This window comes from Colius striatus, chromosome 4, assembly GCF_028858725.1.
Source record: "Colius striatus isolate bColStr4 chromosome 4, bColStr4.1.hap1, whole genome shotgun sequence".
NCBI lineage: Eukaryota > Metazoa > Chordata > Aves > Coliiformes > Coliidae > Colius > Colius striatus.
In genome coordinates, this window is record NC_084762.1 from 56,204,910 (window position 1) to 56,221,631 (window position 16,722).

A 16,722-nucleotide genomic window follows, 5' to 3' on the forward strand; every position below is an offset into this window, starting at 1 on the left:
TGGTTTGCCATTAAGGTGCAGGGTAAAGGCAGGTGGAAAGGAGTGGAGAACTGCCTACAGACCTGAAATATGTAGTGCTGCACCTTCCTAGGTAGCTACTGACTACATTTATAAGAAGTAAATCCTGAAGCTCTCACATCAACAGATGAATTATTTTGCATCTGTCATTTCTGAAGAAGCATAATGAAGCTCACTTGGGTGGTTCTGTGAGTTGCACCAACTACAGTGCATGTTCTTAAAAATTTCATAAGTAACAGACTGTGCAATGTGATGAGGTCAGTAATTCAAAGAAACTCTTCCAAGAATTTTTCACATGAATAGAATAAGAAATGTTTCTTCAGGGACTCCAGTATGCTAACACTCTCCACTTTCAGAAATAAGCAGAATGTTAATACTCTTATAAAGTAACCACCACATTAATTCACTTCTGACAACCTCCAAAAGAAATATTACTTATAACGATGATCAAATCCATAAGTAGAGCTGCTGGAACAATCCCAGACACTCAAGCAGGCTTTGGGTGTGCTTAAAACACAGTTGATGTGATTTTCACAGCATCTCATGAAAAGCATAGAAAGAAAAACTGGATACTGCTACCTGTAACAGTTTCCAAAAATTTTAGCTTTCAAATATTATTGATCATCTCATAAAACTGTAGCAAACATCCTTGTTCAAAATAATTGTACTGAAAGGGTTGGTGGTACTATGACAGGCCACATCCTTAAACAGTTTCTTGCACAAAATCTTTACATGTATTGAATTAAGATGACCTAGGCAAAGACTGTAGACTTCATATCCACTATTGTGGATTCTTCTCTCCATGCAGTCAGCTGACACCCTGTACTGAACTCACAGTCAGAGTCAATGGCCAATATGCTGCTTTCTGACAAGAATCTTACACCTTGGAAATGTGCATCCAAGAGTCCATGAGGTATCACTGATAGGATGTTCTACTATGTGAACAGAACCATGTTTCAGCCTTGCCTAGCAGAGGCATAGAGAGGTTAGGAAGCCCTGGAATGGTGCCATGCAGATGCCTGCACACAAGCCCTCTATATGCCAGCAGCAATGATGATTAATGAAACCACAGAGAGCATTGCAAAAGCCAGTGTAGCCTTTCAGACACTGAAACAGAATTTCTAAAGTGAAAAAGAGATCCAATTTCAAACAAAAGTAAATACACACTGTGCACCAACATCTCCATTCCTCTGTATCACTGTAAGGCCTAGACAATTTCAAGTCATTATATTTAACATTAAAAATTCCACATGCACTCCTTTTGTGGCAGGGTAAGGTCCCAACTAGAGAAATGTCAGAGCATGATCATAAAATCAAGAAGACATGTTCATCTAGATATGACAGAACCAACAGAGAAAATAAAAGATTATTCAAAACTACTTTCTGTGATCACCTAGAGCTAATGCAATTGCTCAAGAGTGAGACAATGAAAGCCTTTACTTATGCAGCATTAATTCCATAGCACAGGAAATTATATCAGCTATCACACATAGCACAGTCTATAGCTATGAATGTCAAAGCCCATAAGCTAAACAAGACCGACTGAGACTCACAAAAAGTAATCATTTCACTTGCCCTTCTTTGGAACTTCTGTGGCTACTGGTATGTCTCTCACAGAAAATGAGACCCATTCCTCACAAAAGTAGCCATAATAAGCAGAGTTCTTACAAGCTAAGACAAAATTTGTCATCAAATGCGTAAACCAAAACAAAGTACTCCCAACTCAGTGTCCTAACTAAGGAATGACACTGTGACTGTTCTTTGTCTTCTGCTTCTTGATGTTTGTGTTGCATTTGAGAAAATGTAATTCTAAAGGAAAGAGGAAGAGCATTTGAGTGACAAAGCTGCACATGGGCATGAATAAATTCATGCCATCACCGCTAGCTATTATTCTAGCAGTTGAGGCGCTCCCTCAGGGCTCTAATGTGAAGACAGGTGCACTAAAGAACACCATAATGTCCACATTATATGTACTGTGGAGAGGTTCACACTTTTCAACTTTCCTGTTGACAATACTGAATACTCAGAGTTGGAATTAGAACTCACATAGTCCACCTCCTAGGGCAGTGCTCTAAACTGTTAAGTTATCACTAGATGCATTTCACTGTAACCTTGAATTAAATACAACATAAAATAGCAGAAGAAAAACTGTCAAACAGCCACATATCCTATGTGAACACCAGAAGAAAACCTCGCACAACTCAACCCATTTTGTTACATCATCACTCCAACCACTTTCTTAGTCTATTAGAGAACAAAGACATGTAAAAGCACGATCATCTGATTGAGTCAAAAAGTCTCCTCTTGACTTGTTCCAGTCAGCGCAGCAGTGCTGACACTCTATTTAATAGCCTACTCTTATAAGTCACTGTATCCCACAGCTACAAAGAGTTATTTAATTGAATCGTAAGTTCCTGTTTTATAATTAAATCCTGTAGAATTCCAGAACATGTTGTCCTAAGCAGTCTAACTTATGTTGGAAAAGCTGCAGAAATCACACCTTCTTGCTGAGGGTGGTCAAATTAACATCTTTGTAGGAAAAGTTTCTACAACAAGAATATAAAAGTCCTACTACTCAACAGGAAAGGGCTGAGGTCACAAATCCTTCTTTAATAGCCAAATCCTGCAACAAACGTGGTTGAGAGTCAACATACAAGCACACAGGTAGATTTTATTTCCAGAATGTGAACATATATATTTACACACATATATACACACACACAAGACTTAAGTTACCCACACAACTTTAGGGCTAACATGTAATTGCTGAAGATAAAATCTGAAAATCTGTGTATTTTTAATACAGCGTGACAAACACCTGAAAAGACCTGAATTAGGCTATGGAAACATTCAAGCACACATTTAAAGACTCAAAAATAAGACAGGTTATTGACCTACTTGCAGCATATCATCAACCATAGTCAGAATGTACTGAACCGTCTGTTCCTTGGAGATATGAGTCATCAAGTTTATAAATGTTTTAGCACACTAGAAAAATAAGAGACATTAAAATTAATATTAGCAATTGTCTTCATTCCTATTGATAATATAAAACCTTATTAATTCACAGTTAAGTCTTACATAAGCATTGAGCATCCCAACACCTTATTCAATTGCAGTAAGACATTATTACATTTGACATTATATTACAAAGAAAATTTTGTCACATTGATTGTTACCCTTTACAAATCGTTTCATGGCTTTCAAATGAAATAACAAGTACTTTCACTAACAAGTCAGCAAAGTGCTTTGCTGAAGGGCTGATTAGAAGAATCTCCATCAGCATCCCTTTTTATGGCAATAAGGAGAAAAACTACTAAACTGACAAAACAACAACTCAGATACAGCATAAGAAAGTTTCAGCAACTTGAATGGAAGAGAAGACAGGTCACTCTTACCTGTTCACTTACTATACCATGTAGACAAATCTTTGTTTACAAAAAGAAAACTGAAAAAAATGGAACTGTGAAGGGCTAACACCATAATTATATAGTAGTATATAATGTTCACCATATTTGCTTCTGTCACTATGCAAATTATGGTCCATTACACAACAGTCACACAACATAATTTTGGGGGACAAAAAAAAGAAAGAAAGAAAGAAAAAATCCCACAGAACAGCCTAAAATTAAAGTAGAAAAATGGACTGGAAGGTTTTGTGATTTTAGTGCACCTCCTACTCTTCATCTTCCCTCTTGTCTCCCTCAATTTTCTCAATGTCTGACATCATCTGCTAGAACTTCAGGCTCCGAGGTTGAGATTCTACTGTTTCAAATATTAAAGTGTCTATGGGCACCCTGCATAGACACCATAAGCCAAATGGCATGGGTCACCTATCAACCTTGTATCAGCTGTGTCCAATGCAGATGTGTCATACCTTACTGTGCCCAAAATGAAACTAAACACCTGTATTTAACTTAATCTACCTCAGCAATCAATGGGTTCTGTTGCTGGGACAACAATATATTTGCTCAGCTAGTTAAGCAGAAATATCACTGGCAGCAACTCTCACCAACAAACTAAAAGGCAAAAAAATTCTTAAAAAAAAAAGTGACTGAAGTAAAAATGTGCACAATTCAATAAACTGAGATGAGAAAAGACTTGAGCTAGCTTGTCCCACAACAGAGTCAAAGTCAGGTGATATTTAACAATTATCATAGAATCACAGAATCATAGAATGGTAGGGGTTGGAAGGGACCTTTAGAGATCATCTAGTCCAACCTCCCTGCAAAAGCAGGTTCACCTAGATCAGGTCTCATAGGAACATGTTGAGGTGGGTCTTGAAGACTTCCAAAGAAGGAGACTCCACAACTCCCCCGGACGTTACCTAACAGTTTTTTAAAATTGTGTCCAACTTATATCTAAGGAAAAAATACAAAATAATCATAACAGCAAGTTTTATACTTCTTCCATAACATCTTAACAGTCAACAACAAAGTTGATACGAAAATGTCCTTTCACACCCCATCACAAAAGACAGGTTATTAACAGAAAAGAAAGTTACTTGATTGCCTTCTGTTTGCAACAACTCCTGTTTTTCTTCTGGGTTTCTTTTCTGTTCAAATCTTTGAATAAATTCACAGTCTTCACCTGAAATCATCTGCCCTCTGAAAAACAAAATAATAAACCATAAGTAGCATGAACATTAAGTTATTTTATACTGTATTGGGTTTATAAGGCAAGGTTTTGGTAGCAGGGAGACTGCAGAGGCAGCTTCTATGAGAAGGCACCAGAGGTGGCCCCAGATCAGACAGAGCCAGTTCCAGATGGCTCCAGGACAGGCCCACCACTGACCAATGCTGAGCCACTTGGCAATAGTGGTAGCATCTCTATGATAACGTATTTAAGGAATAAAAAATGGTGTGCAACAGCAGCCAGTAGAGAGGAGTCAGACTATGTGAGAGCAACAACTCTGCAGACACAAGGTCAGTGAAGAATGAGGGGTAGGAGGTACTCCAGGCACTGGAGCAGAGATTGTCCTGTGGCCTGTGAAGATAATAATGAAGCCAGTTGGCCCTCCCCAACTCATTGAGGGCCACAATGGAGCAGATTTCACCCTGCAGCCCATAGAGGACGCCATGACAAAGCAGGCAGATATGCCCTGAAGAAAGCTGCAGTCCATGGAAAGACCACTCTACAGCAGGGTGCTGGTGTGAGCTGTGGCCCTGTAGAGAGAAACCCATGCTGGAGGTTTCCTTGCAGGACCAGTAACCCCACAGGGGACTTATGCTGGAGCAGACTATTCCTGAAGGACTGTATCCCATGGAAAGGACCAACACTAGAGCAATTCATGAAGGGCTACATCTAACGGTCGGGACCCCAGGCTGAAGCAGGCAATGAGCATGAGAAGAAAGAGCAGCAGAGATGAAGCTTTATGAACAGACCACCACCTCCATTCCTCGTCTCCCAACACCACTCAGTGCAAGGAGCTACAGAAGCTAAGAGTAAAGCTGAACCTGGGAAGAAAAGTGTAGAGAAGGTATTTTTTAGATTTGTTCCTATTTCTCATTATCCTATTCTTTTTTAATCAGCAATAAATTAAGTATATTTATCCAAGTAGAATCTACTTTGCCCATGATGGTAAATGGTTAGTAATCTCTCTGTACTTATCTCAAGCCAAAAGATATTTGTCATGCTGTTTCCCCTGTCATTTTGATGAAGGAAGAGTAGAGCAACCTATTGGGCTCCTGGTGGACAGTCAAGGTCAACCCATCAAACAAACTTCATTTTCTACAATCTGAGATATGAACAGTAACATTTCACCAACACTGTATCCCATAGTAGAACATGAGGAGCTTGTGCACAAAGAATTTAAAGCTAATATCAGAATAATCTTTCTAAAGCCTTCCCTATGCATTGCCTTTGCTCAATGACATTCACTAAATAATGCTTAAACTTGCTGAGGCTGAACACAATGGCCAATGGAAATAGTTACAAGAAGTTAAATACACACAGTTAACATTTTATGCCAAAATTCTAATACATAACATGAATAATGGCCTAATCCAACCTGAAGTAAGTGCTGAAAAGTAAAATGAACTGTTATTTTAATTTTGCCAAAAGCAATGAAGACAATTTGAATGCATACAGAGAACTTGATTCTTAACGTATTTTTAGTGTTCACTAATTACAACATTTCAGCTTTTCCTGGTAGTTCAAAAAGTGATATGCATGCAAGCTCATTCAAACACATAGCAAGATGTCTTGATATAGTAAAATGCTGTGGATATCTACAAGCCAACAGATCTCTTAACATGATCTTTTCTTTAACTCAATACTCAAGGGGTTATTGCCATCATCAGTGCTATTTCAGAAAGCTGTTAGCTGAAGAGCTGGCAGAATATTGTTGTTTTTCTGTTATAATACAAAACTTAGTATCCTAAACAAATAGCAAACTTGTCAAAATAGTACAGTCAGGTACTCTTCAGGTAAGAAAACTAATTATAAATCAAGTCATTCTCAAAATATCCAAGACTTTAATAGGTGACTGGCTTTACTAGTTAATATCAGAAGTACTTCAGAAAAAAACAAAACCTGTGCATATCATCATCAATACAAAAGTCACAGGGGATGAAAGCATTAGACATTGCTCTGTTTCAGTTATTTTCAATACTCATCTCCTCTTACATTTCCACTGAGTCAAATCTGCTTCCACTTTGCAAAGCTACATAACACAGATTCTTTTAGTTGATCTTCTCCACACTGTGTCAGTCTCCAGATGTCCTATGACTTGAGTTCCATTAAAATCCTTGTAAACTTCCAGGAAAAACTAACTTTTCTTAAATTGGCTTAGCTGGATTCTTGAAACATAGAAACATAACTAAGACCTACAACGTGTTTTTATCTCTCCTCTTCAACAGTTATGTCTTGAAGATGACTCCATCATAGAGCCATTTTTTACCTATTTACTTTTCAAGCAAAGAACATAAGTAGTCCAGCATCACCTGTGCTACTTTTGTCTTTTAGATGCTTTTTAAGAAATATCCACATATGCATTGAGGAAAGGCAATGAAGGCTTACTAGTTGGAAGATTCATAAAGGTGGTGATAGCCCTTAAGTAGTTTCCACTCTATTATAGATTAAAAAGTAACAAACCAATGATGACCATGCTGCTATTACATGCATTTTAGACTGATTTGTGTTCTTGCTTGCTGATTAAGAACAGATCTGAGTAGCTGTTGAAAGATGACAATTCATCTACCACAAACAGTGAACTTAATGACCCATAACTACAAGCCTCTCATATTTCAATCAATGCTGGTGAAGCCAGAGACTCCTGGATGATATCAAGATATACCATTTATAAGAATACTACCATTTAGGAAGCACTTCAAAGACAACATAAGGTGAATTCTTAATTTTCAGCTTTCATGCTTGAGCAAGCCTCAGCTCAGGAGGAGAGATGCTTCTTTACAGTTAGGCTATTAGAAGAAGTCTGACAACTGCCAAGGAAAAAGGCTATCAGGGTTTTGCTTTCATCCTACATTATTAAGCCACAGGCAGGGGAAAAAAAAGAAATGGGGATTGATGATGCCTTGAGAGGAAAAGATGTTAGGGTTTACTCTACAGCTTTGTAAGTGCCATTCAAAAAAATCACTCACCAACCCCTACTCATACGAAACATTTGAAGGGATCTGACAGCTTTGTAAACAAGTTGTTAATATTTTATCAGGGATCTCATATATCTGATTAATAGTTTTAATAATTTCAAATGCATTAAAAAACACAACAACATGAAAAAAATGCAGAGCAGGCTAAGATAGCTGGTACCAGCTACATGATGCTATTACTACATTTTCCTAGTCCCCTCCTCAGAGACGAGAATTTCCCAGCATCTTTAAGCAAACAATGCAAATAAACACAACTTCCTCTCCATCCATCTTCCTAACAGACATTTAATTTCTTGTTTTCCAGGATGTGTCTACACAGGTTTTTTGTCAAGAGATAAAAGTCACTTTGAGCTGTTTGAGTATATTGTGTTTAGAGCAGGAGACTTGTAACCACATTTTAAAGCTCTGTGTTTGAAATACTGAGGTTTGCCTTGGAGAGGATGAGCTACAGGAGAGTAAACTGAAGCTGTTTAAGATTTAGAAAGCATGAAATTTTAAGACCACAATTTTTAAAACCACTTAGTCTCTCAAGATGATTCAGAAACTTGTGATTCCTTCTTTTTACTAGGCATTTCCTCCAGTAGCTCTTGTTTCTTTTTTTGTTTGTATTATTCAACAGAAGCCATTCTGGAGGTTAGGGGAGTTTTGTTTGGTCTTTAATTTTTGAGTGGTTTTGTTGAATTCTTTTTTTATATAAAACAATTTGATTACATCTGCAGCAAATGTGAAGCTTACACAAAGCCATCATGTGAAGGCATAATTTCCTTAATCCAGATATCTACAAGTACTTTGCATGTATCGAAAAGACATTCATTTTATCTAATTGCTCACAAACTTTAACATTACAAAACTAAAACAGACTAAATGTACTCTACAAGACTGGATTGAATTAAAAACAAAGAAAAAACAACAAACCACAAACCAACACACAGAGCACAAGCTGGGAAACTTCTGTCTTTCTTTAAAGCCAATCTTGTCTCTTGTCTTAGAAGTCCAAGATATTTAACCTGTTTTAGAAGGCCTCCCCACTTTCAGGAAAATAAAAAAGGTATTTATTATCATCAGAATTAACAAACATACATTTAAAGTACTTGAAGACATAAGAAAAATCAAGTACCAACTAGCCATCAAGTACCTCATCCTATCAAACATGAAGCATTGACACATGCTGCATACCTAGAAAACTGTCAAGGGTTTGTGTGGAGTCAACTTACAGTGCAGTAAGATGCAAGTTAAACTCTGAAATAAGTTTGCTTTTCTATAAAACTCATTTACTACCCTTAGGAAGCAAAACCAAACTTGCTTCAAAGAAGCTAACACACAAGCTAACACTACCCGTGACACTCTGAGGCAAATACTGAAAGCAACCACACAATACACATCAGTGATCAACTATATTTTCAACTAGCAGAGTGCATTGACACCTCTCAACTCCTACATGTCTCAAGACTCTAAAGGCAGTAAAGTCTGTATAGAACTAATGACTTGAAGCACACTGAGCTTCTAGAAAGCAAGCAGACCTACACATCACCCTCCACTGTTCCAAGTTTCGCTACTTTCTTCTCCCTCAGACACAGACTCCAGCTGTAATTCATCACAAAGAAAGTGTAAATTTAAACATTTTTTAAAAATTAGTAATTTTTCCACAGCCAAATTTTGAAGACAGCAGCAAACACCATCCCAAACCAGTAACACATACAGTTGTGGTACCTAAATATTTCACTTTTATGCCAACAGTATATGCAGAAAGCACCAAAAGTCAGTAGTTGCTCTGTTAGCACAGTTTGACATTTAGCTTACAGTTATAACCTTCATAGATGGCATAAACAATATGCAGAGTTAATTTTTAGCTTGAATTGACTCTGTAAAAGAAGTCAAGCTTCTGGAGCCTGACCAACAATTAGTAAGCTGAAGAACAGAGAGACAAAAACAACTTCAGAATGTCTTCCTGTGTGACCCAGACTCCAATATTTTTGCAACTGATGCAATCTTTAAAATATCTTTATACACAACTGCCACAGACAGATTTTGGTAAAAAAAAAAAAAAAACAAAACCAAATCCACTTCATCAGAATTTCTTGTGACATTCTTTGACTTCAACTACATAGATACTATCTATAGTTTAAAGAACACAAATTATATCATGCATTACCTGATGTGTTAACTTCAGGGAAAAAAAAAACAATCTTTCCTCTGACATAAAAATGCCTGGAGAGTTGAAGTACCCCTCCATATATTTATATTCAAGCTTACCACATTAAATGCACAGACTGTCAGAACAGGACCCCAAAAGAAAGCAAGAGAACTGTCCTTCAAAATCACCAGCATCCCATCCTTCTAGACCCAAAATCACCAGCATCCCATCCACTACTATCTAGACCAGAACAAACCACTCTGACCTGCTTCTAACAGGTACACCAGAAGTAAGCAGTTTTCACTCAATTTATTAATGTCTTTCATTCCAGAAACAAGGCAATATAGCTGCTCCAACTTTGCAACAAATCCTTCAAAGCACCAGCCTCAAAGATACCATCACATTCAAACTGGCTCATTGTAAAAAAAGATACAACCAAAACTGTGTATCATTTTCTTTCTTCTTTAGAGGCATCAAAAGTTCTACTCATGTTCTCCAAGAATTATTAACAAAGAAACTCCTCAGCCAAGGAACTACATTTATCTTCATTATGTTCCACAATCCCTCTGACACCATCCTTGAAGCTACTTTTGCCAGACAGCCAGATTGTTATGAGTAAATACAAGCCACAAAGATTACATTTATTTCAGAGCAATAGCAAACAGGACACACTGTCATTGACATACAGAGGGCACCGAGCACTGAACAGTTTTACAATAGGATCACAGATGCACTACAGTAACCTCCGAAACCTGGCTAACCCATAAAAGAGAGGAAATAATTAGTGCATTCTTCTTTCATAGATCCCAGGGAAAAAAAAAATAATTTGACATCTAGAATGTAGAAACTACATGGAAGTTTGCTGACAAATAAATAAGCAAAACTTCCCCATCCTTACTCAGCCCTAGAGACACAGAAACCCAAGCATAAAGGCAAATTATAAATGGTAGAGCATAAAGTATAGTCAAGCAATTAACACTAGGGATGCATTCAAAATACAACTTCTTGCCAAACAGAACCACGCCCCATACTAACAAAAGCAACCAATGAATCACACCAGCCTTATAGTCTGACCCACTAAAGATGCAGTGAAAAAGACTATCCCACATTCACTTAGACTGACTTTCGACCCAAATAATGGTAAGCTAGCTGTTCCCTTGCCACTAGGACAGCACAGGAACAGGCTTTCCCAAGGAGACACTTCCTACCAGATGGATAACAGGGCACACAGGAATAGCAAAAGCCATTTAGATTGTCTGACAAATACTTGGTAGCTGCCACTGTCAAATTACCATACCATCACTCTTTTTCCTGAAAAGCCACCCTAATGTCACACTGCAAACCTAACAAGCAACTGATCCATCTGGGAAAAAAAAAGCCTAGAAAGTTTCCTCAGCAGATCAGTTCCTTAATCCAGTTTACCATGCCAATATACAATCACAAAGAGAATAAAATAACACAACTGAATGAATACAATAGGCAAGGCTGAGCTACATAGCACAAGGTAAAGTGGGTAGTCATTAATAAGATATTAGCATTTCCCAGCTTGCACATGTACAGGTGTGCAACTCTGTTTTAATACACGGCATATATTTATGCATTGCAGCTATCTGGGGAAAAGAAAAAGACTTATCAACATTATACCACCTTGCAAATCACAAAGCATCACCAGCATTGCATGTACCTCTGGAATCAAGATTTCTGCTACTTTGGTTAGAAAGCAACAAACACTGAAGCAATTTGATATTACATGTAGAGTCTCAAGAGATTACACTAATATATACTTTGCCAATATTCCTTATAAGTATCTATCATGAGCAATACAGGGTTGCAAGACTCCTGCATTTCACTTCAGAGTACAGAAGACTAGTAAAAGTCTGCTTCTTCTCCCTGTTGCCTACCTCATTCACAAATCTGTTTTCCTCAGCTTGTCCTTATGTGCTTTCTGGACAATATTTCTCTTTCTACTCCCAGTGCTACAATATACCTTCCAGAAAAAACTCTGTGCTTATCTGAAATGGCACACAGCTCTCTCCACATCGAAGTACTTGTGACACTCTACTCCCTCATTTACTTGTTTCAAATGCTCTCCAGAACTATTCTTCCTTTAGTTGAGGTACTGATTACTTTCATGGACTACTAGTCCACTTTTGCTAGCACTACTTGTATTTACACATAAGGCACTTGAGCAATACAGATAACATGCCTACGTATCAGGCAAGTCTCACTGTAAACTTTTCTTACACGAGTTCTAGTCCAATAAGGATAAATTTGAGACTGACAAGAAGAAAATTGACAGTTTTACCACATATTTGTGCAAATTTGTATTATTTGTTATTATTAGCATTCAGTTCACAGAAGTGGAGTTCCTTTTCTTGTAATAAGTCACAAGAAAATTTTCCCCAACCATTTCCATTTAATGTAGACTTTTTCCAACTACTTTCATGGGACCAAGACAGAATGTTCTTCAGTGTAGCCTAATGTTCCAGTATAAGTCAAAGTCCCCATAACTCTGACACTTTAGAGGAAAGGGGAAAAATGAAACAATGTGGAAAGTTTTTACTTACTGGAGATATGACTGCCAGTTTACTTTGTTTGCCCGAACTTCAGCAGCTTTGGCAGCGATGATGTTCGTTGGGACCGCAGCATCTACAGCACCTCGGATATCCATCTTAACTGATAATTAAACTGTACCTAGAAATGCAAGTCAGATTTGAGACCTTGTATTAAACAGCAAAGTATTCATCCAACATTTCAATGGGAAAAAAAGGAAAATCATTTTTCCAGTGTCCCATTTCCTAAAACTTCACTCAGTACTTTCTGAGAAATCAAACATTTATATAGCACCTAAAACTGTCATTTATTTGAAACAAACAAACAAAAAAAGCCTACCTAAACACTAAGAGTAACTAATTACAGGTTTGCTAAAATCAAAGACATATACCCTTACTAAATAACTCCTAGTGTTGTAAATTTTCAAGCAATCAAATTGAGTTATTTGAAAAAAGACTAATTTTCGATAATGCCAAAGGAACTCTACAGATAACAGAAGCTGTCCTCCCTCCAAATCAGGGCTGATGAAAAGGTTTAAAATTCACTGCACATTTCCCCTGTGCCTGGCCCCCTCCCCATGAATTAGGACTGATTTTATCAAGGTATTTGACTAAAAGCATTGGGACATTAGAAACACATGAACTACAACTTCAGAAAAGAGACACAAGTTACATAAATTAAAAACACAAGAAAATACAGGTCATCACTGTCCAAAAATCAAACTGAAAAATAAATACAAACCAAGGCTCTTCAGCAGGACATACTACATTACCACTGACAGTGACCTTCACCACTTCCTCTTTCTCCATTTCCCTTCCTTTATGGCTTAAACTCCACCCAACTTTGATGCCAAAACAAGAAGTTTGTTTGCAGAGGCCTAAGAACTAGCCAGAGCAGGAACTCCTTACAACCGAAACTGCATCAAGCCTCTCCATGCAGACTGCTTCTGGACTTTCTTGGCTCTCGTTGCAGAAGCAAGTGCAAACCAGCACATTCTGTCTCATCCTGAACAAACATCAGTTCCAGACATACGTCAGTTGTATGACTGGAAGAAAATATGATTCTAATAAAAGTGGAAAAAGGAACTACCCTGAACAAATGGTTGAGTAGAATCGTCCTCCATTTAAAGCTAGTTCTATGAATGGACATCCATGAACACACCATCATTTACCATGTCCTACAAGCATCACTGAAGGCTTCCTAGCTCTGACACGGCCCAGACAGAGCCATTTAAACACCTCTCGAGCAGCAGAGGCAGCAACAGCGGTTTCCGAAGCATGCAAGCTATATGGATAAGCCGAAGAAACCGAGAGGCGGCTGGGACGGAGGCGAAGGAGGGAGGGGGGCACTCGGCCCCTGTCCTACCACCGCTCCTCCCCAGGACTCACGAACACAGCCGCCTCCTGAAGGGTGCAGAGGGCCCGACCTCTCAGGCAGTCGCAGCGCCAGGAGGAACCCCATGCAGAGAGAGAAGTGGGGAGAGCCCCCGGGAAGGGAAGAGACCCCCACTCGCCGGCCTGCCCGTGCGTCCCGGTGGCAGGCAAGGCCCGGGACAGCTCTCACTCACCTAGGGAGCACGCCGTCGGGTGAGGGCCGTAGAAGAGAGAGGGCTGCAGCCGTCCCTCGGCAGGGCAGTCAGAGCCAGGGCAGGACTGCCCGTGTACCCGAAGGCCCCGCCGCTGCCCTCCGCGACCGCTCCGCAGCAGCCGTTATCACGTGACCCCGCTCACCTGACCGCGACGGCGGCTTCCGAGGGACAAGTCGCCCCTCGTGCGCGCGCGCCGCCGGTGCCCGTGCCTGGGGGGGAGCTGTGGGAGGTGCTATCGGTGCTGTGGTGGCGACAGTAGATTTGTAGCTCGGTGGTTAGGGAACACAGCTATGTACACCCACACATATAAATACGTATATGGTTTCTTGTGTGAATCTAGCCCCGTGCCGAGCAGGCGTGTAGCTGCCCGGCAGTGCTCTTTGCTGAAGAGAAACGGGACAGCGTTTCCCCAGAGGAAAGGGAGGGGGAGATGGGAGGCAGTCCAGCGCCTCTGGCACTCAAAGGCCTCCAGGGCTTTCCTGTTTTGGGGGTTTTTTCCCCCCAGTTTAGCGTTTTCTTGCTTTCTGCTAACTGATGAATAGAACAAACGCTGAAAGATGGGGGAAAAAAAAATCCACTATACCTTTCACAGTTGTCGTGTTTGGTGTTTGCTTGAATGACCGCTGGTATGCACAAATAAGAGACTCAAGAAACCTTGAGCTTTGCAATTACAACTAGCAAAAGCCAAGTACTTTGCAATCATAACTAGGAAGAGCCAATTAACCAAAAAGAAGACACAAGCTATATGGATTGTCGCACACTGTGTATGCATCGAAAGAAAGTTCAAATAATAGACACTAGAAAACGACTACCAGAGTGTCGTGAAGATCATTGAAGACCAGCAGAGACCCTCCCAGAAGACCCTGAGAAACTCAAAGCTCATGCTTAGTAGAGGTGCAAATACTATACATAGTTCCAGGAAGAATCATGAATATCTATATATTCTGAAAACCCATGCATATATATGTAAGAGGACAATATAAACTTGGCCTGAAGAGACTTGCAGTATGCACATTAGGTAAAGCGATCCTCGCATGCATCCAGCACTGCAATAAAGACTACCTGCCTTCCAAAACTTACAGAAAAATGTTAGATGGTTCTTTAAACTACTGAGTTTTACAGTATCACTAGACTGCTGCAATGGATTGAGTTTACTCTTTTCCTACAGCTGGAAAGAGGGGAGATATTCTGGGCCCCCACTGATGACAGAGAGGTCTACGCAGCCTATGCCCAGTGGTTTTGCACCAGGTGTCACTGGTGTTGTGGTGTCACACCTCTCCATCACCTCCTGAGCTCAGCTGGGGCCACATAATTTCTTTTTTCTCAAGTTATATCTCAGTGAGAGATACACCCTGTACAACTTCTTCCTTTTTTTTTCTTTTTTTTTTTTTTTTTTTTTAAAAAGGCCATGTATATTTTAGGCTTTGTAAGTGAAAGGAGCAGTAAACTTTTCAGACTGAAGGCTGAGTGTTTTGGAAGCAGCAGGCTTAACCTTCCATATGTCCAGGAAAAAACTCTTCACTTACTGACTGAAGTTTTCCAGTCATACCATGCTGAAATAGACAGATATACCACTCTTAGTCCATAACCGTCCTGCGGGGTAATGTTGCTGATATATAAGGAGGAAAGGCGGAGAACTAGATCAGAGCATTTTGTGTGTGAGCAGATGAAGACAGACAATGTAGAGCTGGCCTAAAGATGTCAACAGTTCACTTTTCATTTTGCTAGAGTGTGTATTTTTCATTTAGAGGATACATAGTTCTTTAACTTGTGCCTGCCCAGTACCTCTATTAGTAGGATTTTTAATTCAAGGAGGATTTTTAATTCAAGGAGGATTTTCATTATTGTGCCACTGATTAATCCTACTATCTCCCTAAGATTTTTTTTCTTTAAAACTGATCTGTCTTCATACCGCAATAAACTGTTGGTTTCCTGGTAACATGGCCACTGAGCCTAAATCCCAAGCACAGTTAAAGTAACAGCATCTGCATTTCTTTATGCTTTAGCAAAAGTAAGCTTTCTAAGCCATGTGCACACTCTGTATAGTCTGGTCTATAGTAAATAGATGCATTAATATGATTCTATGGGTTACCCAGCACATGGAAATTTGAGGCTTAATATGAAATGTTTGTGTTCTTGCGGGTTGCTTACATACAGCAATAAGAAATGCTTGCACAACTCCTCGCCTCTAACATAGAAATCTCTACACAATCTTTAATAAAGGTCTGTTACTTGGAAAGTTTGATTCTGATTTTTATTTCAGGGCTGGGATGTAGATTTGTTGTGATCACTTTTAGAAGTGTAACTTCTGTCACTTGGCATTCTGCATTTATTTTCTGCTGCTGCTCTGTTTTTTATGGTATGGCTCATTTGCCACTCTTGTTTTGAGTCTGGCATCAGGCACCTGGAATAAACATTTTTGCCTTTTCCACAGTCATTTCAAAACACATTAGGAATGATAATACACATGACTCTACCCATTTTTTAAAGAAACCAAAACAAAAAGGGCTTACAAGATAATCTGAAGAAAGGTTGAAGTTTTTAAAATGGGGTTTGCAGAATGAAGGTATCAAAGGCCTGTACAGTGATCCTTCAACCTACCATTCAGCCCTTACATAAACTGGAAGCATGTCAGGCTTTCCTTCCATTAAACTTTCTCAGTTGTCCACAATAATACTTCTGCCCAAACCCCAAACTGTGCCAGCACTGAAAACACTGACAGCTTAGTGCCTTCTCTTACGTAGGCCAGATAAGGTATTCTTCCATCTTCACCTTTCCAAGCTCAGTCCAATAGTGGTTCTCATAGTTTAAGTAAACCC

General features: G+C 39.2%; 1 protein-coding gene across 1 annotated transcript in view; it reads right to left on the minus strand.

Annotated features, from left to right (window-relative positions):
* ATP6V1H (ATPase H+ transporting V1 subunit H) overlaps positions 1-14,034 on the minus strand; it is a 45,771-nt gene extending 31,737 nt beyond the window's left edge. Inside the window, exons 1-4 of the mRNA XM_061995143.1 lie at positions 13,883-14,034; positions 12,330-12,456; positions 4,523-4,625; positions 2,917-3,006 (exon numbers count right to left, since the gene is read on the minus strand). Coding sequence (XP_061851127.1) covers positions 2,917-3,006; positions 4,523-4,625; positions 12,330-12,433 — 297 coding nt within the window. The 5' untranslated portion in view covers positions 12,434-12,456; positions 13,883-14,034. The remainder of the gene's footprint in view (positions 1-2,916; positions 3,007-4,522; positions 4,626-12,329; positions 12,457-13,882) is intronic.
* Positions 14,035-16,722: the final 2,688 nt, after the last annotated feature.